General features: G+C 48.1%; 1 protein-coding gene and 1 pseudogene across 3 annotated transcripts; one reads left to right on the forward strand and one right to left on the reverse strand.

The window, feature by feature from the left end:
• Positions 1–26,961, forward strand: DPP3 (dipeptidyl peptidase 3). 3 transcript variants are annotated; one of them, XM_016119396.2, is made up of 18 exons: positions 1–112; positions 1,272–1,546; positions 10,009–10,098; positions 10,612–10,749; positions 11,229–11,303; positions 11,878–11,971; positions 14,473–14,603; positions 14,711–14,841; positions 14,917–14,975; positions 17,299–17,493; positions 17,703–17,815; positions 18,171–18,263; positions 19,790–19,852; positions 19,951–20,075; positions 20,191–20,311; positions 21,389–21,568; positions 25,241–25,403; positions 26,413–26,961. In XM_016119396.2, exons 1-18 carry the CDS (start codon positions 61–63, stop codon positions 26,583–26,585), a joined length of 2,271 nt encoding a protein of 756 aa, XP_015974882.1. In that variant the 5' UTR covers positions 1–60; the 3' UTR covers positions 26,586–26,961. The 3 variants fall into 3 exon arrangements, with proteins under 3 accessions (XP_015974882.1, XP_015974881.1, XP_015974883.2); XM_016119395.2 differs by having other exon boundaries at positions 32–112; positions 1,269–1,546; XM_016119397.2 differs by lacking the exons at positions 25,241–25,403; positions 26,413–26,961 and adding an exon at positions 25,033–25,178 and having other exon boundaries at positions 32–112; positions 1,269–1,546.
• On the reverse strand, positions 25,824–25,942 carry LOC118603119 (annotated as a pseudogene).
• Positions 26,962–27,313: the final 352 nt, after the last annotated feature.

The raw sequence follows: 27,313 nt of genomic DNA on the forward strand, positions 1-27,313 counted from the left end.
ATCCGGGCCCCGAGGCCCGACAATTGGCCTGTGGGGGCGGAGTTTGCGGAGCCCCAATGAATGGGGGAGCCGGAAGCAGGAAGTGAGTTTGCGATCGGAGCAGCTACTGCAGGTGAGACATGGTTCCCGGGTTTCGGGGTCACAATGTGTCATCCTCGGGGGACAGGGCGAATCTTGACCGAGAGCAAGATAACAGTCCCATTCTTCCCCCCTACCATCCAATACCCCCTTTACAGTCGTGGCGGCCCCGGGGCTGAGGAAGGCTCCGGGCAGCAAAGGGTTAACACCCCTTTCAGAACCCGGAGGATTGTACTATTGGGGCGGAGCTTTGGGAGTGGCGGGGAGGCTGGAAACACTTTCAAGGTAGAGAGGACGGTGTGGAGAATGCCCTGGGTTGGGAGACGCCCTGGGTCCCGACGGGGCAGTGAGACCTTCGTAATTTGCTTGGTCTTACTGAACGGGTCAGCCTCTCTGTCTGTAAAGTGAGTTTTCTTCCGGCTCTGAACTTTGTGGTTCTGGCTGCCCTGGCTGAGCACAGGGCAGGAGCCGTTGCAAACGCAGAGGCATGAGAGTGAGACAGGTCCCGGGAGCAGATAGGAAAAGAGCCCAAGGAAAACCGTTTACTGCTGTGGGTCCATCCCGCCCCATGTGACCTCATCTAATTTGCACACCCACTTGGGAAGACTGGGGTCATTTATCACCCCCATTTGACAGAGGTGGAAACTGAGGCACAGAAGAGTGAAACAATTGATTTGATTTTCGGAGCCTGGGGATTGGATCCTGGGTCTTCCAGCTGGTAGCCTGGGACCCTGTCCTTGTGGGCACAGTGTGAGTGGAATTGTAGAACCTGCAGGAACATTCTGAAGAGGAGGCTAGAAGGTCAGAGAAGGAGGTGGGGAGCCAGGAGGGGCCTGGGCTGGGATTCTAGAGGTGCAGATCTCTGCTTTTGAGCCTTCCCTTGTGTTATTAGGCAAAGCTCCTAGCCCCTCTGGGCCTCAGTTTCCACATCTGTAAGACTAGGGAGTTAGAGTCAATCTTTAAGGTCGAAGGGTCACAGGCCAAATATGGCTCACCAATGTATTTTGTAATCACCTTGGGTGAGTCACCTAACCTTCTCTGAGCCTCGATTACCACATCTGGTGAATGGGTCCAATGGTAGTCCCTCATAGGCCTTTGGGAGGATTCAATGAGATTACGAGAACACGGAGCCAGGTGTGTGCAGTTGGCATGGGGTGAATGATGGCTGTGACGATGGTGATGGTTCCCAGCAGGGCCCATGGCGGACACCCAGTACATCCTGCCCAATGACATCGGCGTGTCTAGCCTGGACTGCCGCGAAGCCTTCCGCCTGCTGTCGCCCACAGAGCGCCTCTATGCCCACCACCTGTCGCGGGCCGCCTGGTATGGAGGCCTGGCTGTGCTGTTGCAGACGTCCCCGGAGGCCCCCTACATCTATGCCCTGCTCAGCCGCCTCTTCCGTGCCCAGGACCCCGACCAGCTGCGCCAGCATGCCCTGGCTGAGGGCCTTACCGAGGAGGAGTACCAGGTCAGTTCTCTGAGGCCCACCTGCATTTCTCAAGCGGTTTCTGGGTGTGAGGGACCAGGAGGCAAAGGTACAAAGTTCTTTCTCTCTCTTTGGATTAAACGCAAAATTACAAGTCCTGGAACCTCCTCTCCTGGAGCCTCAGTCTTCCCGTCTGCAAAATATGCTTGAGAGTAGTCTGTACCTCTTCGGGTCATGGTGACCCAGCTCCAGGATGGTGGCTGCCATGATCATAACAAGGGCTGTGAGTAAAGGAAGCAGCTGTGGAGATGCAGGGGTGGTAGAGGAATGAGCACAGGGTAGCAATCAGGAGGTCTGCCTTCTAGACCAGGTTTTCCTCTACCTGTTGTGTTCTGCCTGTCCCCTGGTTGTTGCCTGGGACTTGTTAGCCAAGTAATACACGAATGAATTCTTAATGCATTGCAGCAGTGCAGAAAGATATAAAACAAAACACAAAAATCGCTCATTCTCAGTGCCTTTCTCAGAGGTAGCCACTGAGGATGGCGGGGTAAACAGCCTTTTCAACCCTCTGTCTGTATTGCATACCTCCACACGTACATGTGCACATGGATTGGTTCCTTATTTTCTCTTTTACATAAACGAGATCACACGCTCTATGTTCTTATGAGTCTTGCTTTTTTCACAGAACACCATGTCTTGGACAGCTTCCACGGAATACATATAAGTCCACCTTATTCGTTTTTATTGACTGCAAAACATTCCAAAGCAGTGTACACTATAATCAATTTAATCTTTTCTCTATTGCTAGACATTCAGTTGTTCCCAGTCCTTCTCACAAACAGTACCACAGTGAGCATACTGGTGCACATATGTGAGTAGTATCTATTTCTAGAATTGCTGGGTCAAAGGCTCTGTACATTTACACTTAATCGGTGGTGTTAAATATTCTAAAAAGCTTCACCAAGAATGTATGAGAATCTAGCCTGTTTTTCCAAATGAAAAATAAAGGGATTGGATTGCTTGTCTTGGAGCTGAGGCCCGGGCTGTTTCTTCTAACTTATTTGAACTTTGTGTAATCACATCCTGTCTCTGGGCCTTGATTTACTCATTAAAAGAGTTAAAAGCTGGCAAAGTACTTAAAAATAGACAAGTGTTACCCAAGTATTGCTATTTTCAGTAGGAGTCTTTTGTTTGTAAGTAGCAGAAATCCACCTCAAATGGTCTCGAATGGAAAAATAAAATCGTGACTTCTGGTTTCTAGCCCGGCACGTGTGGAGCCTAGAAGTCACCAGTCTATCCTAACAACAAGTAAAACCTGAACACTCAACAATTCTTCTCAGATTCTTAAGAGAAGTGAAGTCACAGGGCAAATTGTTGTCCCCCAAATTAGAGAGAGACAGGCAGGTACAGAGAGTATCACAACCTACCAGAGCAAAAATTCACGAGCAGAAGCCTCCCCTGAAACCAGCGCTGGGATGGGAAAACCTGAGCTGTGATTGATGAATCACTGTAGGCTCAGTGTGGACAACTCTGAGTTTTAAAAATCCCAGGAGGTCCCCATGCTTTTGGGAATTTTACCTCTAGGAGCTTGACCTGGTTCTCACAATGAATTTCAGAGATAAAGCCCCTCTTGCTTCCGGCAGGAGGAGGACAAAAGGAACCGTTTTTGAAATGCTCTAGGACATTCTGTTCTTCTCAACATGGTTGGCCCTCAGGAGAAGATATTTAACCAGAACCTAATATGCCAGGGTTTTATCTGAACATGACTGGAACCTAGCTGACCTATGGGAAGGGAAAGGACCAACTCCAGCGCACTCCAGCCTTATTGTGAATAAAGGAAGCAGCTGGGACGTGGGACCGAGAAGTACACGTGAAGTTCGCAGTCCAGGCACAGGCTCACTAAAAGACTGAGGCCTAATCATGGGGCCATAGAACCTTCCTCTGCCCCCACACCTCACCACCACGTTGCTAAAGGCCTATTTACAGCAATTCTTCAGCCAGTACATCATGTCTGGCCATCAGGAAGAACATTATGAAACATAATAACAGGCAAAAAACATGATTTAAAGAGACAGAGCAAACATCAGAACAAGAGTCAGGTAAGGCAGGAATGTTGGACTTACCAGACCTGGAATTAAAACAACTGCGATGAATATGTTAAGGGCTCTAATGGATAAAGTAGACAATAGCTGGGCAGTGTAAACAGAGAGATGGAAATTCTAAGAACCAAAAATGCTAGAAGTTGGAAACTAACAGAAATGAAGAATGCCTTTGATGGGTTTATTAGTAGACTTGACACAGCTGAAGAAAGAATCTCTGGGCTTGAAGATGTCTCAACAGAAACCTCCAGAACTGAAAAGCAAAGAGTAAAAAGACACAAACAAACAAACAAACTCAGAACTGAAAATCCAAGAACTGTGGGACAACTACAAGAAGTGTAACACATACATAATGGGAATAACAGAAAAGAAAGAAAGAAACAGAAGAAATATCTGAAACAATAATGACTGAGAATTTCCCCCAAATTAGTGTCAGACACCAAACCACAGATCCAGGCAGTTCAGAGAATGCCAAGCAGGATATTAAGTGCAACCCCCCCCCCCCACACACACACCCACACCTTGGCATTATCATTTTCCAACTATAAGAAATCAAAGATAAAGAAAAAATCCTGATAGAAACTAAAGGAAAACTACTTACCTATACAGGAGCAAAGATAAGAATTACATCCAACTTCTGAGAAACCATGCAAGCAGGGAGAGAGTGAGTCGAAATGTTTAAATGTTGAGAGAAAAAGCCGACAACCTAGAATTCTGTACCTGTGAAATTATCCTTCAAAACTGAGGGAGAAATAAAGAGTTTCTCAGATAAACAAAAATCGAAGAAAGGTATTGCTGGTAGACCTGCTTTGCAGGAAATATTAAAGGAAGTTCTTTTAGAAAGAAGGAAAATGATAGAGATTAGAAACTCAGATCTACGTTGGAGATGTAGAAAGAGCATTGAAGAAGAAATAAGTGAAGGTAAAGTTAAAATTTATTTTTCTGATTCTTAATTATTCTAAGAGATAATAATTTGTTCAAAATAATAGCAATGTTCAATTATATGTGTATATAAATAAAACATGTTTATGTGTGAAACAAATGGCAGCAATGACATAGAGGAGGGGAGGCAGGAATTAGGATTATTTTGTTACTGTAGGAGTTCGCATTATCCATGAAGCAGTATAGTGTTATTTGAACGTGGACTTGGGTTAGTTGTAAATGTATAATGCAAACTCTAGGGCAACCACTAAAAAAAGTAAAAAAGGAAGTACAACTAGTATGCTCAGAAAGGAGAGAAAACAGCATCATATAAAAAGCTTTAAAAACCACAAAAAGCAGAAAATAGAAACAAAGGAGCGGGGAGGTAGACAGGGTAAAAGAGGTCAAATATGTGGTAACAGAAAGAAATCTAACTATGGGAGGTGAATACACTGTAAATATATATATACGCCTTTCCGTTAACATGTACAGCTGAAACATTGGATTTCGTTAACCAGTGTCACCATAAAACAAATAAATATCTTTAAAATAAATCATAAAAAAATAGAAACAAAGAACACGGATGACAAATAGAAAACAGTAACAAACATGGTAGGTATTAATCCAATCATTAGTAATCACTTTGAATGTCAGGTGTCAAAATGTACCATTTAAAAGACAGATTGTCAGAGCGTATCAAAAACCAAGACCCAACTGTTGTTGTCTACAGGAAACCCACTTTAAATATAGACATAGAGATTTAAAGGGATGGAAAAGATATCCCATATCAAAAACTAATCAAAAGAAGTGGGAGTAGCTGTTATTAATTTTGGAAAGAGCAAACTTAACCTGGAAAGTTATCAAAGACAATGAGGACAATTATGTAATGATAAAAGGGTCAGTTCTCTAAGAAGACGTAACAGTCTTTAACGTGTATGTCTCTAACAACAGAGCATCAGAATATGTGGGGTAAAAACCGGTCAAACTACAAAGAAAAAGAGATGAATCTACGATTATAGTTTGAGAATTTAACACTCCTCTATCAGAAATATACAAATCCAGCAGGCAGAAAATCAGTAAGGACATAGTTGAACTCAGCACCATCAATCAACTAACTGCATGTAGTAGACATCTATAGACTAATTCATCCAACAACAATAGAACACACATTCTTCTCAAGCTCATGGGGGACGTTCACCAGGATAGACCACATACTGGGCCATAAAACACATCTTAACAAATTTCAAAGAAGAGAAATAATACAATGTCTGCTCTCAGAATAAAATGGAATTAAACTGGAAATCAATTTAAAAAAAAGCTGGAAAATCCAAAAATACTTAAAGACCAAACAACACATTTCTGCACATGGGTCAAAGAAGAAATCTCAAAAAAAAAGTCAGAATAATTCGAACTAAATGAAAGTGAAAACACGAGTTATCAAAATCTGGGATGCAGTGAAAGCAGTGCTTAGAGGCAAATTTACAGCATTGAATGCATATATTAGAAAAGAAGATCTAAAAATCAATAATCTAAGTTTCCGCTTTAGTAAACAAGAAAAATGAGAGCAAATTACAGAAGAAATAATAAAAATTAGAGCAGACATCAATAAAATTGAAAACAGGAAATCAGAAAAAATCAGTGAAACCAAGAGCTGGTTCTTTGGAAAGATAAAATAAAATTGATATCTTAGTCTTTTGGGAACTGCTGTAACAAGATTGCACAGAATGAGTGGCTTGTAAATGACAGAAATTTATTTCTCTGAGTTCTAGAGGCTGGAAGTCCAAGTTCAGGCTGGGTTCTGGTGTGAGCCCTCTTTGGGGCTGCGGACTGCTGACTTCTCACTGTGTCCTCCCGTGGTGGAATGAGCAAGCTAGCTGTCTGGGATTTCTTTTATAGGACACTAATTCCAGCGATGAGGACTCTGCCTTGTGACCTGATCACCCTCCAAGGGCCCCACCTTCTAATATCATCGCTTTGGGAGTTAGGTTTCAAACATATAAGTTTGAGAGGTTGTGACACAAGCATTCAGGCAGTAACAATTGATAAGCTTCTAGTTAGTCGAAGGAAAAAAAGGGAGAGGTTACAAGCTACTAATATCAGAAATGACAGAAGGGACGTTGCTACAGATCCCATGGACATTAAAGTAACTGAATTAATAATTTTCCCAAACAGAAAACCCCAGGTTCATATGTGTTCACTGGTGAATTCTACTAAACACTTAATGGCAATTTATACCAATTCTCTATAATCTCTTCCAGAAGAGAGAAGCAGAGGGAGTACTTCCTAACTCATTCTATGAGGCCGGCATTACCCTAATACCAAAACCAAACAAAGACATTATAAGAAAACTACAGACCAATCTCTCTCATGAACATAGATGCAACAAAATATTAGCAAATCTAATCCAACACTGTATAAAAAGAATTATATTCCATGACCAAGTAGGATTTATGCTGGGTTTGCAAATCTGGGTCAACATTTGAAAATAGACAAATACATCTAATCCATTGCATAAACAGGCTAAAGAAAAAAAATCACATGATCGTATCAGTAGGTGCAGGGAAAGCATGTGACAAAATCCAGTACCTGTTCATGACAAAAACTCAGTAAACTAAGGATAGAGGGGAATTTCTTCCACTTAATAAAGACTATATTTAATAGTGACAAACTCAAAGCTTTTCCACTAAGATCAGGAACAAAGCAAGGATGGTCCCTCTCATACCGCTTTTCAACATTGTATTGGAAATCCTAGCTAATGCAATGTGAGAAAAGGAAATAAATTTATCAGATTGAGAAGGAAAACAAAACCATCTTTGTTGCAGGTAACATGTTCGTCTATGTAGATAATTTGAAAGAATTGACAAAAGGCTCCTGGGACCTCCATAGACTGCTGTAATAAGCAATTATAGCAAGGTTACAAGATACAAAGTTAATATACAAAAGTCAGTTGCCTTTTTGTGTACCAGCAATTAACAAGTAGAATTTGAAATTTAAACACAATACCATTTACAATACAAAAAAGTAGAATACTTAGATATAAATTCAACAAAATATACACGAGACTTATACAAAGAAAACTGTAGAAGTCTGACGAAATATATCAAAGAACTAAATAAATGTAGAGCTATTCCATGTTCATGGATAGGAAGACTCAATGTTGTCAGGATGTCAGTTCTTCCCTACTTGATCTATAGAATCAATGCAATCCTAATAAAAAAACCCAGCAAGTTATTTTGTAGGTATCAACAAACTGATTCTAAAGTTTTTATGGAAAGGCAAAAGACCCAGAAGAGCCAACACAAGTGAAGAAGAACAAAGTTGGAAGACTGGCGCTACTCGACTTTAAGACTTACTATAAAGCTACAGCAATCAAGTCATTGTGGTATTGGCAAAAGAACAGACAAGTAAATCAATGGAATAGGATGGGAAGCTCAAAATAGACCCCATGAATATAGTCAGCTGATCTTTGACAAAGGAGCAAAGGGAATACAATGGAGAGAAAAAAAGAATTTAGACATAGATTTTTACCTTCACAAAAATTTATTCAAAATGGATCACAGACTTATATGTTAAGGCAAAACTATAAAACTCCTAGTAAGAACACAGGAGAGAATCTAGATGACCTTGGGTATGGAGATGACTTTTTAGATACACCACAGAGTATGAGCCATGAAAGAAATAATTGGTAAACTGGGCTTCATTAAAATTAAAACTTTCTGCTCTGTGAAAGACACTGTCAAGAAAATGAAAAGACAAGCCACAGATTGGGAAAAAATATTTGCAAAAGTTATGCTTGACAAAGGACCATTACCCCAAATATATGGAGAACTCTTAAAACTTAACAATAGACAAACAAAAGACCTTAACAGATACTTCACCAAAGAAGATATACAGACGGCAAATAAGCATATGAAAGGATGCCGCACGTCAGATGTCATTAGGGAATTGCAAATTTAAAAAATAATGAGATACCTCTACATACCCATCGGATTATTCAACATCCAAAACACTGACAACACCAGATGTTGGCAAGGATGTGGAGCAACAGGAACTCTCGTACGCTTCCGGTGGGAATGCAAAATGGTAGAGTCGCTGCGGAAAAGAGTTTGGCAGCTCCTCACAAAACTAAACATGCTTTACCATACAATCCAGCAATCGTGCTCCTTGGTGTTTACCAAGGTGAAAACTAACGTCCACACAAAAACCTGCACACGATGTTTTAGGAGCTGTATTCATAACTGCAAAAACGTAGAAGCAACCAAGATGTCCTTCAGTAGCTGAATCAATCAACTGTGGTCCATCCAGACAATGGAATATTGTTCAGTGCTTAAAAGAAATGAGCTATCAATCCACGATAAGACAGGGAGGAACCTTAGATGCATGTTACTCGATGAAAGAAAATCTGAAAAGGCTACCTACTGTATGATTCCAACTACATGATATTTTGGAAAAGGCAAAACTTTGGTGACAGTAATAAGATCAGTGATTGCCAGGCATTGTGGGGAGGGATGATTTTTAGGGCAGTGATACAGAGTAATGTGTTACACGTGATGGTGGATATGTCATACATCTGTCCAAACCCATAGAACGTACACCATCAAGAGTGAACCCTCATGTAATTACGGAGTTTGGGTAAAGATGTACCAGTGTGGGTTCTTCAGCTGTAACAGATGTACCATTCTAGTGAGGGATGCTAATACTGGGGGAGGCCGCGTGTGTGTGGAAGAAGGGGATACATGGGAAATCTCTGCACCTGCTGCTCAATCTTGCTGTGAACCTAAAACTGCTCTAAGAAATAAAGTCTATTTTTTAAAAAGAGAGTCGTTGGCTCACATAATTGAAAAGTCCAAAGCAAGGGGAGGCTTCAGGCACAGCTAGATTCAGGGACTCAGTGATACCATTGTGATGCAGCCTTCACCTCTCAGCGTCGCTTTCTTCCCGGACTCCAATAGGGAGCTCCGGGGGCTCCAGGCTTGATGATCCTTAGTACATAACAGGGGCTCTTTGCACCTGGGAAATTGCCTGGATAGGGAGGGCTCTGACTGGCCAGCTTGATCCTATGGCCACCCCTGCAGTGGGGGAAGGGAGATCCCCTGTTCCTAAAGGAAGATGTGAGGTTTTGCTGCTGGAGGGAGACTAGATTTGAGGTTAGCAAAAGCCATAGAGTAGATGACCAAGACCCCTCCAGCCTTGACATCTGACACCTCTTGTGCCAGCTGCCTGCTGTGTTGGGGGCAGAGGACAGGCTTCCTGCAGAAGGGGATGGTGTTTAAACTGGGCCTCAGGTGGTCAGCAGGATGCTGGGCACAGTGGGAACAAAAGTGGATGAGCACTTGGGTATGTCAGGGAGCTGCTGAGAAGACCAGTTCGGCGGGACAGCGCGTGCATGAGGGCTGGTCTGTGAAAGTATGTTGGGGTCAGACGGGGGCCTCCCGAGGGCAGGGAGGCTGTGCCTCTAGGAGTCTGATGCCCGCCTCCCCCCAGGCGTTCCTGGTCTATGCCGCGGGGGTCTACTCCAACATGGGCAATTACAAGTCCTTCGGCGACACCAAGTTTGTTCCTAACCTGCCCAAGGTAAGCCGGGCGAGGGCTGGAGAAGGTCAGAGAATTTGGGGCTGATGGGGTGGGAGTGGGGCCCTGAACGGAGGCCTGACCCTGTCACTACCATGCTGTGTGACCTTGGGTTGGCCACCCCAGCCTTGCTGGGTGTAGCTTCCTCCTAACTGTGCTGATCCAAGGGGCAGACAGGTGGAGTCACTGGGCATAGTGGAGAAGCCTGGGCACAGGGAGTCCCTCCCTGGGACCATGGGGCTCTGGCCTGTCTGGGGCCGAGGGGCTCTCAGCCCTTACTGTGCACATGAACTGCCTGGCGGTCTTGTTGAAATGCAGCTTCTGACCAAAAAGGTCTGTAGTGGGGCCCGAGATTCAGTATTTCTCAGGCAACGCCAGTGCCGCTGGTCCATCAACTGCTCTTGGAGCCGGAAGTTCTTAGATGGTGGAAGAAGAGCTAGCTCGGGGTGGCTGTGGAGGTTCCAGAAGACAGGTTCGGGTGGTGCGGCCGGGCCAATGGCCTCCCTTCCCCTGCAGGAGAAGCTGGAACGTGTGATCCTGGGGAGTAAGGCTGCCCAGGAGCACCCAGAAGAAGTCAGGGGCCTCTGGCAGACCTGCGGGGAGCTCATGTTCTCTCTGGAGCCGAGGCTTCGACACCTCGGGCTGGGGAAGGAGGTGAGGCCCTCAACCACACGGCAGAGCGGGGGCAGTGAGCTCTGCCTCACACTCTCGAGGCAAAGCTGCTCCCCACTGCGGGCTTCGGTTTTGCCACCTGTAAAATGGGAAGTGGGTTGGATGGAGTGTTTTCTGCGATCCTGGAGTGCCGTGTGCAGAATGGGGGAAGGAGAGAAGAGCTGAGAGCTGGAGGGAGCAGAGGAGGGAAGGAGGGGAAAGGTGGGGACCCAGGCTTCCTGCAAGCCCGAGGGCTGGGCAGACCTGTGAGAGGCTGCAGCAGAGCAGCAGGAAGGCTGGAGATGGGGCTCTGTTGTTTGTGTTATAATTTTCTCCTCTGGGAAGAGATGGAGGGGGCCAGGGTGGGGCTGCTGAGAGGAGGTGCAGGAAGCCGGGTGGCTGGGGAGTGCACTGGGAAGGGATTCATGGCCACCGCTGCACTGACCCCAGCAACGCCCCCTTCCACTGCCCCTCCCCCGCAGGGCATCACCACCTATTTTTCTGGGGATTGTACCATGGAAGATGCCAAACTGGCCCAAGACTTTCTGGACTCACAGGTTTGGGGAACTCGGGGCATTGGTTTGTTGGGTCCCCTTGCCACTGGCCCCTATTCCTGGGCCTTGGCGTGGGCCCAGAGACACAGACGTCTTGGGTCCTTAGGGTGGAGAAGACTCGGGGTCCTTGTCTAAGTGTCAAGGACACTGGCTGGAATGAAGATGCCCCGCCCCGCCCCAGGCTAAAGGGCCTTCCGACAGCCTCAGGAAAGGTGAAGGCAGTACATCAGGGTCCCTAGGGTGGGCGTTCACCTCCAGCCCAGCAGCCGGGTGACCAGTTTCCCGGTCTGTGAAATGGGCCTGCCTCCTGGTGCCCTGGGCTAGCTGAGGTCACGTGGTGCCTGGCACAGCTGACGTGGTTAGTAAAAGTTAGTGCTCGAGTGTACTGAGCAGAGCGGGAGGGTCCGCCCTGTCCTGCCCGCCCACTCTGTCCTCTCCCAGCCCACTCAGGCAGGTCCCCTGGGGGCCCCAGTCCACTTTGCCTCTGTGTCACCTGGCGTGACCTGCTTTTCCTCCCCCTCCCCCACAGCCCTTTCTAGACTTACTCTCCCCCAACCCCTGCCCTGGTCTTTTCTAGAACATCAGTGCCTATAACACACGACTCTTCAAGGAGGTCGGCCAGGACGGGAAGCTCCACTACGAGGTGCGGCTGGCTTCCGTGCGGGGTGCAGGTGGGTTCCTTTCTACGTATGTGAGAATGGAGAACTTACTAAATTCTGCTTCCCAAATATCTCTACCCTCAGGGTAAAGCCACGTCCATCTCTGAGGACTCCATTGTTCATAACTCTTTGGTTACAAGTGAAGGAATCTATTTTGAATTTTCCTAAACCTAAAGGGGACTTTTTAACCTTTAAGTAATTAAGAAACGCAGAGTAACAAGTCTTCAGGCACAGCTGGATCCAGCCGCTCAGCAGTTTTTCTCTCCGTCTCTTTGCTGGGCTGTCTGACTTCATCCACTGCCGGCTGCTCCCACACAGGGCCTGATAGACACCAGCTTGGCCATTTCGGCAGAAGGAGGGGCCCCTTCTCTCAGCAGTTTCTTCCTAAGGTCTGGGAGTGGCTCTAGTTTCTCTGTTTTGGATCCCGTATTTATCTGTGAACCAATCCCTGTGGTTAAGGGCCAGGTCTCTGATTGGCCAGATCTGGTCTCAAGCCTACCTCAGAGTCAGGCATTGAGGTCAGCCCCGCCCACCACTTGAAGTGGTGGTAGTGGTGGGGGATTCTCAAAGGAAAATTGGGGTCTGTTGCTGGGTTAGGGAACTCTTTCTGGGTTAGGGGGGAATGGACGCAGTATAGACAGAAATGTCCGGGCCGCTATGAGAACCTTTGCAACCTGGCCCTCCCTTCCCTACAACTTCCCAGCCTCTCATCCCTCACAGTCTCTGTGCCCTAGCCATGCTCAGCCGCTTTCAATCCCCTGAAAAATCCCACGTTCTCACATACCCTCTCCAGGCGTTTGCGCGGCCTGTTTCCCCTCCCCACCTGTAAGATCCTCCCTTCCCTACTGATTCCACCTGATGACACCTCTGGACTTCATCACCTTCTCCAGGACCTTTCCCTGTCTTCCCACAACTGAGTCGGGGCCCTTCTCCTTTCCCATCGGCACAGCCAGTAATTTCCCAGTTATTTTTCTGTTTCTTCTACTTGACTGCAAGCCCCTCGAGCGGACAGACTGTGTGTTTCATTCACCATTATCTACCCAGTGGCTCGCACCTGGTCGATATTCATATACTCGGTATATGAATAAATGAAGACGGGCTGGGAGCTGCACTCCTGGTGGAGGGAACAGCATGAACCAAAGCAGAGTAGTGGGAAAGGTTAGAAATTAAGCACGTAATTTGATTCGAGTAGGGAAAAGGATATTGGGTTCAAGGGAATGGGAGCAGATCACACCAGCTGGGCCCGTACTTATAGTGGTTAAGAGTGCGGCTTCAGAGTGAGGCTCCCTGAGTGCATCAGTTATCTACTGCTGCGAAACAAACATCTCCCAAATTTAGTGATATAAACCCACCTTTTCATGCTCATGGACACCGTGGGCCAGGAACCTGGCCAGGGCATGGCAGGAACAGCTCGCCTCTGGTGGACGATGGCTGAGTCCCCAGTTAGGAAGACTTGGAGACTGAGGCTGACTTGACAGCTGGGGGCCGGAATCATCTTCAGGTTCCTTACACATCCAGCGGTGTATCCCAGCTGTCTGTCGGCTGGGACCTCGGCTGGGGCTGTCAGCCAAAATACCTCACGTGGCTTCTTCATATTGCCCACAGTGGCTAGGCTCCAAGAGCGAGCAGTCCACGAGAGCCAGGCCGAAGCTGTGTCACCTCTTATGACCTAGGCTCAGCAGTTACATGTGTCACTTCTGCTATAGTCACAAGCCTGCCTTCCTTCAAGAGGAGGAACTATAGCCCCTGCGTCCTGATGGGAGAAGTCACACTGGGAGATGGGAGATACTGTGGCTGTTTTTTTCTTCTTCTTCTTTACATAACTTAGAAGTCTAGTTTGTTGATCAGAGGCAACCAGCAAAATACAACAGTATGCCGGCATCCCATTGCTTCTGTAACAAATCGCCGCAGGTTCAGTGGCATAAAACAACACAACTTTATTCTGCTACAGTGCTGAGGGCCCAAAGTCTAAAACAAAACTCCGGTTTCCTTCTGGAGCCTTCGGGAGAAATCCGTTTGTTCCATCAGCTTCTAGAGGCTGCGTGTGATCTTCGGCTCACAGTCCTTCCTCATATCGCCCCAACTTCTTTTTCCTCTTATCTCCTTCTCATTCACCCTCTTGTCATCTCATACGGACCATTGTCATTACATTTAGGATATGGCTAGCTTTTAAAAATGCAATCAGCCACACTGAGTTTGAATCCTGCTCCGCTACTTGCTACCTGGGTGGCCTTGGATAACTCACTTAACCTCTCTTTGTTTCTTCATCTGTAAAGTGGAGATAATTATTTCCTTCTCCCCCCAGATCGATGAGAGGCCTAGATGAGTTGCCCACTAAAGCACTTAGACTAGTTCATGTTATATAATATGTATATTTTTGAAAATGAGAGTTTATACTAATTTCTGTAGGCCATGGGTAGCCACGGACGTGGTTGGAGTAAGAATGTCACAGTGAGAAGCCCGCAGGGGTGTCTTATACTGGCCTTTTCCCTGAGTGACCCCTTTTCCCTCAGAGCCTGCTCTGGATTCTGAGATGACTTCCAAGCTGAAGAGCTACGAATTCCAGGGGAGCCATTTCCAGGTGACGCGGGGGGACTACGCGCCCATCCTCCAGAAAGTGGTGGAACACCTGGAGAAAGCCAAGGTAGGGCTGGGGGGTCGACGCCTGTGGGCTCCAGACCCCTCGGCAGCACAGTAGAGTGAGGGGGTGGCCGGGTGGCCCAAGGCTGACCAGCCCTTGCTCACCCCCAGACGTATGCAGCCAACAGCCACCAGGAGCAGATGCTGGCCCAGTACATAGAAAGCTTCACGCAGGGCTCCATCGAGGCCCACAAGAGGGGCTCCCGCTTCTGGATCCAGGACAAAGGCCCCATCGTGGAGAGGTGAGGGGCCCGGCCTTCACCCCACCCCACCCCTCCTTCCCACTCCTCTTCCATCTTTGCCCTTCTCTCCCCCAGTTACATCGGGTTCATCGAGAGCTACCGAGACCCCTTTGGTTCCCGTGGAGAATTTGAAGGTAACTTCTGAGAGGCTGGGGGTCAAGGCGGGAACCCTTTCCCCATGTCCGCTTAGGGCTCTCCCCTTCCCCCTCGGCAGTATAAGGACAATGACAACCACCAACCGTGATGATGTACCACATGCTGGGCACTTCCGTTAGCTCATCTGACACCATTATCCTGTGAGGATTTCTGTCTTCGCTTTACAGATGTGGGAGCTGAGGCCCAGCAGAGAGGTGGCCGAGCCCAGGCCCCTTGGCTCTGAGCCACTTTGCTGCGCTGCCTCTGGTGTCCGGTCTGGGCACAGGCTCTGTCCATTCCAAGCCTGGCTTTGCCGCTCACTGGCTACGTGACCTTGGGCCAGTTAATCCCACCTCTGAGCATCAGTCACTCCCTTTTGCATGTCAGGAAGTGAGATAATACATACAGATGACTCAGCACAATGCCAAGCACAGAAAAGTGCTGGGTGAATGGGAGCATAGTTAGTTATGACTGTGAACTTGACTCGGCTGCTGTCATCCCAGGGCAGATGGCAGGCTGCCTCAGGCCCTATGCCTTCACTCCCACAGGACCCACCTGTGCAAGGCCGGGCGTCCAGCCGGAGGATTTAGACTTGTCTCTGCCAAGCCCCCGGATATAGAATCTGGAGCATCCAGCTGCCAGAAGTCAGAGAGATTAGCCTTGGAAGAGAAAGAAAAGCCCCACCAGCCCGTGGGGGGCCTGGATCTGAGCCCATAGATTCAGGCCCAGGGACAAGGTGTAAGGGGGCAGGTGGCCTAGGGGCCTGAGGGGAAGACAGGTGTGCACACCTGCAGCTTTCTTGTGCAGGTCCTGATTTGCCAGGCTTGTTTTGAGGGCTGAGACCCAAGGGTCTCCCCAGCACACTCGATCTCAAAGGCCATAACTCATGGTGGTTCTTAGAAAGTTATTTACGTTTGTGGCCACAATTTTTTTAAATACAGGAAAAAAATCAGCTGTGATTGCACCCACCCCAAGGTTAAAATTTTGAATATACTTTTTGTCTTTTGTTTACCATAGAGAGCTTATAAAGGTTTAAAAACAAACACATGTATATGTGTGTGTGTGACTTAAAAATCCATGTTTGTCGTAAGGCATTAGAACAGTACAGAAGCATGCTGGATAAAATGTGAAATCCCTCTTTTACTACCTTCTCCTGTGTCACAACCATTTCCAGTGGAGTACGGGTCGTGCCTGACCTTTGTCTAAGCATTTACACACACACACACACACACATTACTTTTAACTCATCCAGGTAAATGAGATTCTACTCTGTCATTGTTCTGTCATTTGCCTTTTTCACTTAGTGCTACATATCGGACATCTTTTCATATCAGTACATATAGACCCACCACCTTCTTTTTAGTAGCTGCGTAGTATTCACAATATATCACAAATAACTTCCCATGCCGTTCGATGCTGCACTATGTCTAACAGTCGCATAGCGTGCGAGCATATGGCTGCCCCCTAATGTATTTAATCAATCCCCAATTGTTGGACATTTTGGTTGCTTTTCCTTTGTTTCGATTTTAATCATCCTGTCCTCCTGGCCTGGTGTGACGATCCCACTGGACAGAGTGGATCCAGACAGGGAGGCTTCGCCATGTCTCTTGGCCAGGCCAACCCGTTCTTCTCAAGGGCCTGACCACGCAGTAGTCTAAGCCAGGCCTTTCTGAGCTGTGGTACATTGGGGAGGAAGGGTTCCCTGCTAAGCAGCAAGAGGTCTCCGCTCGCAGGGCTCTTCAGTACCTTTAATATACAAATGTGGTTAGGAGCCTCTAAGAGCTTGGAGAGAGAGCATATGGCATTGCCCGAAGTTATCTGATCAGGGAGCTCTTTCTTTATGAAGCCTGGTATAGAAAACCTGTTCTGTGGGGTGCATTTTGGAAACACTGCTTTGAGCCAGGAAGTGTAACTGCATTAAACGTAACAGGCTCAGCTGCAGCCCTACTGTTGTTCAGCACTGCCACACAAGCCAGATGCTCTAGCCACGCGGGAGAGGTCACACTTCGTCCAGAGGAGCACCTTTCTTTGCTCGTGTAGTCCCTTCCACTGGGACTCTGATCCTTTCCCCACCACCGCCTAGGTACTCCTGGCAAACTCCTTTAAGATTCATCTCATAAGGATCAGTGAAGCCTTCTCTCCATGACCCACTCACCTGCATGAAGGCAGGGCCAGGCCTGGGGCACTGCTGTCCCCAGTGTGGGTCATCGTACACAGCAGACATGCACTACATGCCCGAGGACCGGAGGGGTACAGGGGTCAAGTGGGGTGTGAGGTCCCTCCTGAACTCCGCCAGCCCACAGACGCCTCTCTCCCCTGCAGGCTTCGTGGCCATGGTGAACAAGGCCATGAGTGCCAAGTTTGAGCGGCTGGTGGCGAGTGCAGAGCAGCTGCTGACGGAGCTGCCCTGGCCCCCGGCCTTCGAAAAGGACAAGTTCCTCACCCCTGACTTCACCTCCCTGGATGTTCTCACCTTCGCTGGTTCCGGGATCCCTGCTGGCATCAACATCCCCAACTGTGAGCGTCCTCGGGCCCAGCCCCTCGGCCCCTCGAGCATGACAGTATCCCCTAGTCCTCCAGGAGCCTCCGTTAGTGTCACCCCCTCCCCCTCCACATGCTCACCTGGCCATGAATCGCCCTGCTCAATCCGCCATCCCAGCCCATCGCTCTTATCTATAACCCTTGACCTTTGTCCTTCTCCCTTGTCCGCTCCCTGCTTTCTCCAGATGATGACCTGAGGCAAACGGAAGGCTTTAAGAATGTGTCGCTGGGGAACGTGCTGGCTGTGGCCTACGCCACGCAGCGGGAGAAGCTCACCTTCCTGGAGGAGGACGACAAGGTGGGCACTGGCAGCCCGAGAGTCAGGGCTGGGCCTGGCCTGACATCACCCGATGGCAGGCAGGCAGGCAGCCCAGTGCAGGGGTGGGGGAGGGGGGGAAGAGCTTGGCTTCAGTCCTGGCTCTGCCACTTCTCGGCTATGCGACTTTGTGACTTTGGAGCCTGTTTCCTCACCTGTCAAAAAGGGGAGGCAGCCCCCTCCTCCCAGGCTGTTTCTGAGTGTGGAGCCTGGCATGGAGTCAGCCCTTACTGCACCTGTGCGTCATGGGCCCTCGGCCAGGCACAGGGGCCATGGCAGGCTGTGTGGCCGTGGCGGGACGTTGGCCAGCATGGGTGGTATCTGCTTGTCTTGGCAGGACCTGTACATCCGCTGGAAGGGGCCCTCCTTCGATGTCCAGGTAGGGCTGCACGAGCTGCTGGGCCACGGCAGCGGCAAGCTCTTCGTGCAGGTAAGAACGTGGCTGGCGGACCCCCAGCGCCTGGGCCTGCAGCCCGCCCCTCCCGTGACCAGCCCTTCCCAGGGGTGAAGGTGCCCCAGTCTTTGCCCTCAGTGTCTCTCCCTCCCCAAAGATGTCCCAGGAGCTCCAAGAATTGACTGGGACCTGCAGAACAGTTCAGCTGAGGTCTCCCCAATACAGAGTCTCCCGCACAGGAGGAATTGCTTGGGTCATGCCAAGGAAGCCTGTCTTGAGGGTGTGACTCAGGCAGCCCTGGGGACAAAGAGGCTAGGAGGCGGCAGGCTCTGGATGCTCCCAGTCCTGAGGCTGAGGCACTGTCTGTCTTTGTCCTGCTGTTCCTGGAGCCTGTACCTTTCCAGGTGTTATAGGGGGCTGCTTCTCCCCAGAGCAGCCCCTTCCTGCCAGCTGGCTAGAGTGGCTGGAGCCCCCTTGACACCCACTGAGGGAATCTGAAAAAGACAGACAGCTTATCTTGCAGGCTAGGAAGAGCCCATTAATGAGCCTCAGCACAGAACTGCACAGACAAGATGACCAGAGGCGGGTGGGACATCACAGTGTGGGGTTCTGGGTGCGGCCTGCTCCCCGTTGGGTGGGGTCGCCCCATGAATGGCACAGGAAGGGCTGGAGCCAGGGCTGGGTGTCAGGAGGGTTCAGAGAGCAGGTGGTGAGGACAGCAGTCTGGTGTCAGGCCTGGCCCAGGCTTTGACGTCACAATGAAGTAGGGACAAATGTGGCCACTTTGTGGCCTTGGATAAGTCAGTTTGTCTCACTGAGCCTCAGTTAGCCCATCTGTAAAATGGGGTTCCTGACCCCTACTGTGTCGGCTGGTGTGAGGAATGAACAGCAAAACCCAGGAGCTTGCATGGCACACAGGAGACCCTCAGCAAATGCGTGTTCTTGTTAAGGGATCGATGCTCTGATTCCACTTTGGGACTCTGAGTCTCTGAGCCTCACTTTCCTCCCCTGGGAAGCGGGATAATTATGGAACCTTCTTTGGAGGATGATTGTGAGGATTAAATGGATTATACACAAAAGACACCGGGCACATGGATAGTGCCGTGAGGGTGACGCTTGTCTGAGGAAGAGAGACACATACTGGGGCCTCTGCCAGCACGGGGAGAGGGGCCGGGGAACACAGCAGAGAGCGGCCGGCCTCTCTGGCCTCCCCACTGGGACATGTCTGACGAGTCTGGGGATCTGGGGCTGGGTCTTCACGTGCCTTCGGGCAAGCCCTGCCCTTCTCGGGCCCTCGGAGTGGCTCTCTACGCAGTGGGCAGCGGCTCTGGTTCTTCTACCTCCCGTGGGCTCTGCGAGAGCCATTGGGGACATAGCACGCAGATTTGGAGGCAGCCAGTGTGTCACTGGACCTGCTGCTGCTGCTACTGCTGCCGGCTCACTGCAGCCTGGTCGCCTTTCTGAGCCACTCGTCAGACCCTTAGGTCCAGGGCTGAAGGCCTGGACCTGGGAAGGGGTACCTTCCCCTCTCCTATCCCATGGCAATGACCCTTCTCCTGCAGGATGAGAAAGGAGCATTCAACTTTGACCAGGAGACAGTGATCAACCCTGAGACAGGGGAGCAGGTGAGGCCGGCTTCGGTGGAGCCCCAGGAGGGTAAGAGGGTGGACATGGGTGGGGTGGCCGCTGCCCCTAAGCCTGCTTCCTGGGGCTCCCCTCCCAGATTCAGAGCTGGTACCGGAGCGGCGAGACCTGGGACAGCAAGTTCAGCACCATCGCCTCCAGCTACGAAGAGTGCCGAGCTGAGAGCGTGGGCCTCTACCTGTGCCTCCACCCCCAAGTGCTGGAGTACGAGCAGCAGGCGTGGGGACAGGCCTCCTCTGTGGGTGGAGGAGTGTCAGCAGGGAGGGCAGGGCCCAGGTAGCCTTGGACCACCCCCGCCACCTTGCGCTCCCTCCCCCAGGATCTTTGGCTTCGAGGGCGCTGATGCAGAAGACGTGATCTACGTGAACTGGCTCAACATGGTTCGGGCTGGGCTGCTTGCTCTAGAGTTCTACACCCCCGAGGCCTCCAACTGGAGACAGGTGGGGGCTGGGGGGGAGCCCTCAGGAGTCGGGGAGCCTGAAGTGGGGGCCAGGATCAGGATCCTGGATACAGGAATGGGACAGCCATGCCTATGAGGCACATGAACTGGGTTTAATCTCAGACTCCACTGCATATGGGGGACAAGTCACATCACTGTTGTGACACTCAGTGTCTCAGCCTGTGAAATGGGAGCCATGATCTCCCTGCCCACTTCTGAGGGCAAATCGAATGAGAGGACTTTACTTCGACTCCTGATAGCTGACTTATAGGACTTAACTCTGTACCCTGCACAGTTGTAAGCACTTTACGTGAATGAGCTCATTCGTCACCATTGTCAGCCCCAGGAGGTAGGTACTATCATTACTCTCATTTTGGAGATGAAGGAATTGAGGCACAAAGAGATAAGCTTGCTGGTAAGTAACAGAGCCAGGATTCAAACCCAGGCAGTCTGCCTCCAGAGCCGTGAGGCTCGACTGCTCGGTTATAAGATAAACTTTGGAAATAGGGTAAGCAATAGAAATGTTTTTTAAAACGTCAAGCATGTTTTAAGGATGCAATATGTCATAAAAAAAACAAAACAAAACATGAAACTTTAGAGTCAGGAAACTTGGGTCTGAGTGCTTGTTCTCCCTTACCAGCCGTATGACCCTGAGCAAGTCACTTTACCTCTCTGGGCCTCTGTTTTGTCATTTGTAAACTGGGAAAAATGATGCCTTCTTTGTTCCTCTGTTGAATGCAGACAAGATTGTGGAGGAGAAAGGGCTTGGGGTCCTGGTGGTGAGGGATACTTGGTGTAACTGCTGTCATCAGGGCAGGGTTTGGAGCAGCAGAGGTCCTGGCCAGATATGGCCTCCTTGTCCTCCAGGGCAACCTGCCCTCCCTTATAAACATAGGAACAAGGAGGCAACGGAGGGGAGAGGAACAGGCAGAAAAGGGGAGAATAAAATGGTAAGAACAATTGGCAGTGACCATGTACTCTCTCTCTATAATATATACATATATCAGGCTTCAAATCAAGTATTCGATGTATCTTATCTCAGGGCTGCAAGTGACTCCTTTCTCCTTGGCCCCGGCAGGCCCATATGCAGGCCCGGTTTGTGATCTTGAGGGTCCTGCTGGAGGCTGGCGAGGGACTCGTTACCGTCACTCCCACCACAGGCTCTGATGGGCGCCCAGATGCCCGGGTCCGCCTCGATCACAGCAAGATCCGGTCTGTGGGCAAGCCCGCCCTGGAGCGGTTCCTACGGAGACTCCAGGTAAGTGGAGGCCTCTCGCCTCGGAAAACCACTCCAATCTCACCCTATCTCCCCACCCTCTAACACTGCCTCAGAGCCTCTTCATTCATTCATTCGTTCAGTCAGCAAGTCTGTGTACCCAGTGCCAGTTACCATGTGTTAGTTACCATGTGCCGGTCACTGAGAATAAGCTGTGATCAGTTTCCTATATCACAGTGACAGAAGGTAGACGATAGACATGTAAACAATAAGTGAATGAGATAATTCCAGGTCATGACAACGCCTCTCGCCACCCTTTCCCCGACCCCCGTGAATTGGCAGAAGTAAGGATCAGACCCACAGAATGTTAGATGTTTGGAAGAGAATCAAAAAGAACCCCTGGAAACAAACCATATACTCACCAAAACTCAAAATTGGCAAGTCGAACAGCTTTTATTTTATTTTTAATCAATTTTTTTTTATGGTGACATAAGTTAACGAAATCCAGTAAGTTTCAGGTGTACAATTTAACAGTAAGGCATATATATATTGCATTGTGTTTGAACAGGTTTTAGATCCAGCTGAAGATAAAAGGAATTATACAGCATGTCACGCAGAGAAACAGAGAGAAAATTTTAAGTTGAAAGAGAGGTTAAGAGACATGGAGGATCATATGAAAAGGTCTAACGTACATAAACTGAAGTTCCAAGAAGAAAGGAGAGAAAAAAGGAAGGAGAGGAAATATTCCATGAGATAATGACTGAGAATTTCTTAGAACTGATTAAAGACCCAATTCATAAATCCATCAAGTTTAAGAATTCAAGAGAGAGAGGAAAATAGGTAGGAAGTTGGAGGAAAATCACAAATATAAGCTCCACAAATGATCCGAAACACAAGTATAGAGAAGACCAAAAGCCAAAAGCTGATCATTTGAAAAAGCTAATAAAACTGACAGACATCTGACGAGATTTGTCAAGAAAAAGAGTGAAGGCACATATAAGAGTAGAAATTTAAAAGAGTACGTACTAAAAATACAGCAAAAATTTATGGCAATAAAATCTACAACGTAGGTAAAATTGACAAATTCCTAGAAAAATATAACTTATTAAAATCAACTCACGAATAGTAGCTTGAATAGTCCTGTGGCTATTACAGAAATTAAATCAGTTGTCTAAAGTCATCTACAAAAAATTCTAAGCCCACAGTTTTATAGGTGACTCCTACCAAATATTTAAGTAACAGATGACATCGATTTTACTTGAACTCTTCCAGATAATAGAGAGAAAATGTTCTGCACCTCATTTTATGATGCCAGTTCGACTTTGAGATCAAAATTAAAGATAGTTCAAGAAAGGAAAATATAAATGTTGAAATTCTAAAAAAAAAATTTTAGCAGACCAAATCCAGAAAATACCAACTTGAGTTTATCCCCAAAATGTAAGGTTTATTTAACATTAGAAAATATATTTATGAAAATCACCATATTGATAGATTAAAGGAGAAAAACCATGATCATCTCAACAGGTTTAGAGAAAACCCTTGAAAATCACTTATTTTCATTTATGATGAAAACTCTTAGAAAACTCAGAGTTGAAAACAATTTTCTTAACTGAAGAAGAGTGTCTCAAGAAATGAATATATGATAAATGTCATCTGTCAAAACACCAAAACATTCCCTTTAAAATCAGGAAGAAGAGAAAAATGCTGTTTCTGCTTCTGATCAACAATGCACTGAAGGTCCTTAGCTTTTAGAAGGAAACGAGAAAAATGAATGAAAAGTTTAGGCATTAAAGAGGAAAAAACAAAACTCATCGTTTTGCGGGTGATAGTGCTGTCCACATAGGCAACCCAAAAAGATCTACGAGTTATTGAAAATAATGAAGGAATTCAGCACAGTTGAATAAAGAACCAAGAGAGTTTTTCATGGAACTCGACAAGCTGGTTGTAAAATTTAGACAGAAGCATAAAGGCCCATGAATAAGAGCCAAGGCATTCCTGAAGCTGAACAGGTTGGGGGACTTGCTCCACCACATATCAAAATGTATTCTAAGGTTCAGAGTTTAGCGTGATACGAGGGCAGGAATGGACAAGTTGACCAGTGAAACAGAACCAAGAACCAGGCGTTGACTCTGGTATATGACAGAGTTGGCACTGCAGATCACTGGAAGAAGGAAGGACCATTTTTAATAAGTGGTGCTGGGACAATAGGTTATCCTTAGGGATGGACAAATTGGATTTCTACCTTTTGCCATACACAGACTCAATCCAAGAGAAATTAAAGGCTTAAATGTGAAGGGCAGAGTTTTAAACTGAGAGAAGAATATCTTTATGATCTCGGGGTGAAGGAGAATTTCTCCAAAAGCGAGAAGCACACGTCAACAAGGGTAAGATTGATCCTTTGAACCAACCCCCTGGGCATGGACCTGTACTGGTCCGCGGCCTGTTAGGAACTGGGCCACACAGCAGGAGGTGTGCGGTGGGCGAGCAAGTGAAGCTTCATCTGTATTTGTCGCCGCTCCTCAGCGCCAGCATCACCACCTCAGCTCCAGCACAGATCATCAGGCATCAGATTCTCCTAGGAGCACCGGTCTCTGTTGCCAAAAAGGTTGGGGACCCCTGCTGCCTTTAACAGCATTAAAAATAACATATTCATCACAAGTTACCGTAAAAAAGGTAAAAGAGGAGTCTTAAACTGGGATAGGGTGTTTATGACATATGTTAACAAAGGTTAATATCTAAATATATAAAGCACTTTAAAAAGAAATGAGGAAGAAAAGACGACCCAATAGAAAAATAAGCAGAATTCATGACCAGAAGAGGAAAATGAGAAGCCCACCAACTTGTGGAAGACGTTCGACTTCATTAGTAATCGGGGAAGCACAAGTTAAACCTCGTGAGATTCACACCCTCCGGCTTGGCAAAAATGAACAACCGGCCTGGTATGCTGAGCAGTGAGGACTGTCACCACCGCTTTCGGAGTATAACTACAGCTTTGGAGGGCAACCTGAGTGTTGTCATTTAAGGCTGTGTACTCACCCGGCCTCTAGACCGTTGATTCTTCTCATGAAAGCTGAATCCGTTCATCATAGAAGGATGTCCACAGCGGCTCTGAATGGCGAAAAGCACAAGTTTCACATCTACAGCAGAGGAGGTTAAATCGTGGTGTGTTTATACCATACGGCGGGGAGAAGGGTGAGCGATGGCTGCATGCACAAACAGATGAATCTCGAAACGTAACCCAAGCAGAAAAAGCAAATCACAATACAGGCAAACGTAGAATATATGGTTGAGAGTAAAACTCAGGGCAAAGAAAGGAATAAAGCACAGAAATGAGGACTGTTTCCTCAGACAGGAGGCCGCGGTCAAGGAGCTATGATTGGTCTCACTCTTTATCTGGGTGGTGGTTGTATGAGTGTCTTATTCTTTATAACATATATACCAGATATTTTGTGTATGAATTGTTTTATTGAAAAAATGGGTGACGGTAATGCCTTCCGTGTCCACAGCTCCAACGAGACCATCAAATGGAAAACATCAGCTTCGTTTTAGTGGGCGCTTACTCTGTGACCAGCGTTTCTCACGTATTCAGCACAGCAATGCTGTGAGAAGGACATGCAGTCCAGGGCTGGGCACCATCAGCTGTGGCCCCGGCAGAGACCTGGGGACGCAAGGTGAGCGTCCGTCTAGGCAGTGACTCCTTCTGCCTCCCCACAGGTGCTGAAGTCCACGGGGGACGTGGCTGGAGGCCGGGCCCTGTACGAGGGGTATGCAGCAGTCACTGACGCGCCCCCCGAGTGCTTCCTCACCCTCAGAGACACGGTGCTACTCCGCAAGGAGTCTCGGAAGCTCATCGTTCAGCCCAACACTCGCCTCGAAGGTAACAGGCTCCTGAGCCCCCTTTGGCGGGGGCCATGCAGTCCTGCGGGAGCCTGGAACTGACTGGGAGCTCAGGGAAGGCTTCCTGGGGTGACTCCTGCCTCTCTTCCTTTCTGCCACAGTCTTCCCCATGCCAAACCTCAGACCAAAACCTTGGCATCTGCCACCACCGTCAACTTTGGGCCGCAGAAAGTTTGAGAAAGGCCAGCAGAGCAGGGAACCTTCGAAACAGACCCATTTAACAGATGAGTAAATAGGCTCAGAGAGAGTGCCGCTGGTGGTTGCCAGCACTTGTGGAACACTCACTGAATGTGTTATTTTTTTATTTTTGATTTTTTTAGGTGAGGCAACCCTTGGTTGACCTCACAGATTGCAAGGACCTTGCCATCTTACAATCCCTTTTTTTTTTTTTAATTTTTCACACCTACAGCACCTAATCTTCCTAGATGGTCCTCCATCCAAGTAGTAACCATGCCTGACCCTGCTTAGCTTCTGAGATCAGACAGGATCAGGCTTGTTCAGGGTGGCATGGCCGTAGTCGATGTGTTACTGTATTTAATCACCACAGCATATTGAGAGAAGAGGTATCGTGCTCACCCCCACTTTACAGATGAAGAAACTGAGACTAAGAGAGCATGAGAAACTTGCCTCAGGTCCCACAGTAGACAGAGTTGAAGCAATTGTCGGGCTGTAAGGTCCCAGAGCCCAAGGACTGTGTCTGTTTCCCCTAGCGTGGCACTGGGCGTAAATCTTTATTAAGTGAATGAGTGAATGAATGAATGAATGAATGAATTCAGCAATTCACTAAGTACTCCTTTAATATTTCTTTCCTCATAGGGTTATTGTAACGATTAAATTAGGTAATAAACCTGAAACATTGAGCACAATTTTGGGTACATGGTAAGAGCTCAGGAAGAAATAGCTGCTTCGATGATTGATGATGATGATGATGATTCTGCTTCTCTATTAAAACCTTTCCCTGCCACTGTTTTTCTCTCCATCTTTCCCAGGCTCAGAAGTGCAGCTTCTTGAGTACGAGGCCTCAGCTGCCGGTCTCATCCGATCCTTCTCCGAGCGCTTCCCAGAAGATGGGCCTGAGTTGGAGGAGGTCCTCACCCAGCTGGCCACAGCCGATGCCCGGTTCTGGAAGGGCCCCAGTAAGGCCCCATATGGCCAGGCTTGAGGCAGATTTGCACAGCCCCTCCCACAGTACATCAAACCAAGGCTGCAAGTGGCCCCTTTTTGTGTGTGTATTAGGGCTTAGCGGAGGGGCAGGATCTCAGGCCTTGGTGCTACCTCAGCCAAGGGTGGTGACACTAACCCCTTCCATCTGTCAGCACTTTCCAATTTACCAAGTGCTTCCCCTGTGTTATCTCATTTGATCTGTGCTGCCCTCTGTGGACTGGGCAGGGCAGGGTGCCTTATCCTGCTTCCCAGGTGAAGAAATGGAAGTTCTAAGAAATGATCTGTCTAGATCCTGCGGGACACAAAACGTCTCCCAGTCCAGGGCTCTTCATGTATTTTATAACCAGAAAAATAAATACTAGTGACAACCACCATCTTTAGGGTTTGTATGATTCTTCCTTGTCATTGCCCTTACTTCTGTTTTGCTCCTGGCAGGGTAGTGGAATCAAGGCCTGGGGAGGGGGCAGGAGGGTAATTTTGTAGGCTATCATCCACACCTCAAAGTGAAGATACGCACACAATGACTAAGGTGACCACAGCACAATTTTTGCAGTCCTCCTTTGTGGAAATTCTTGTATTTTAGAACAGGGGTCCTCAACCCTGCCCTGGGCCACAGACCAGTACCGGTCTGTGGCCTGTTAGGAACGGGCTGCCCAGCAGGAGGTGAGTGGTGGTGAGTGAACAAAGCTTCACCTGTGTTTGCAGCCGCTCCTCAGGGCTAGCATC

Source organism: Rousettus aegyptiacus, unplaced genomic scaffold (assembly GCF_014176215.1).
Source record: "Rousettus aegyptiacus isolate mRouAeg1 unplaced genomic scaffold, mRouAeg1.p scaffold_m13_p_5, whole genome shotgun sequence".
In the NCBI taxonomy this organism is placed as follows: domain Eukaryota; kingdom Metazoa; phylum Chordata; class Mammalia; order Chiroptera; family Pteropodidae; genus Rousettus; species Rousettus aegyptiacus.

Excerpts from the sequence above, each read along its gene's own strand:
- DPP3 (XM_016119395.2), top strand. The coding sequence starts at position 61 with ATGGGGGAGCCGGAAGCAGGAAGTGAGTTTGCGATCGGAGCAGCTACT. Across the intron at positions 11,972-14,472 it reads GGCTTCCGTGCGGGGTGCAG|AGCCTGCTCTGGATTCTGAG; the intron begins GTGGGTTCCTTT and ends CTTTTCCCTCAG. Across the intron at positions 21,569-25,240 it reads GGTTCCTACGGAGACTCCAG|GTGCTGAAGTCCACGGGGGA; the intron begins GTAAGTGGAGGC and ends GCCTCCCCACAG.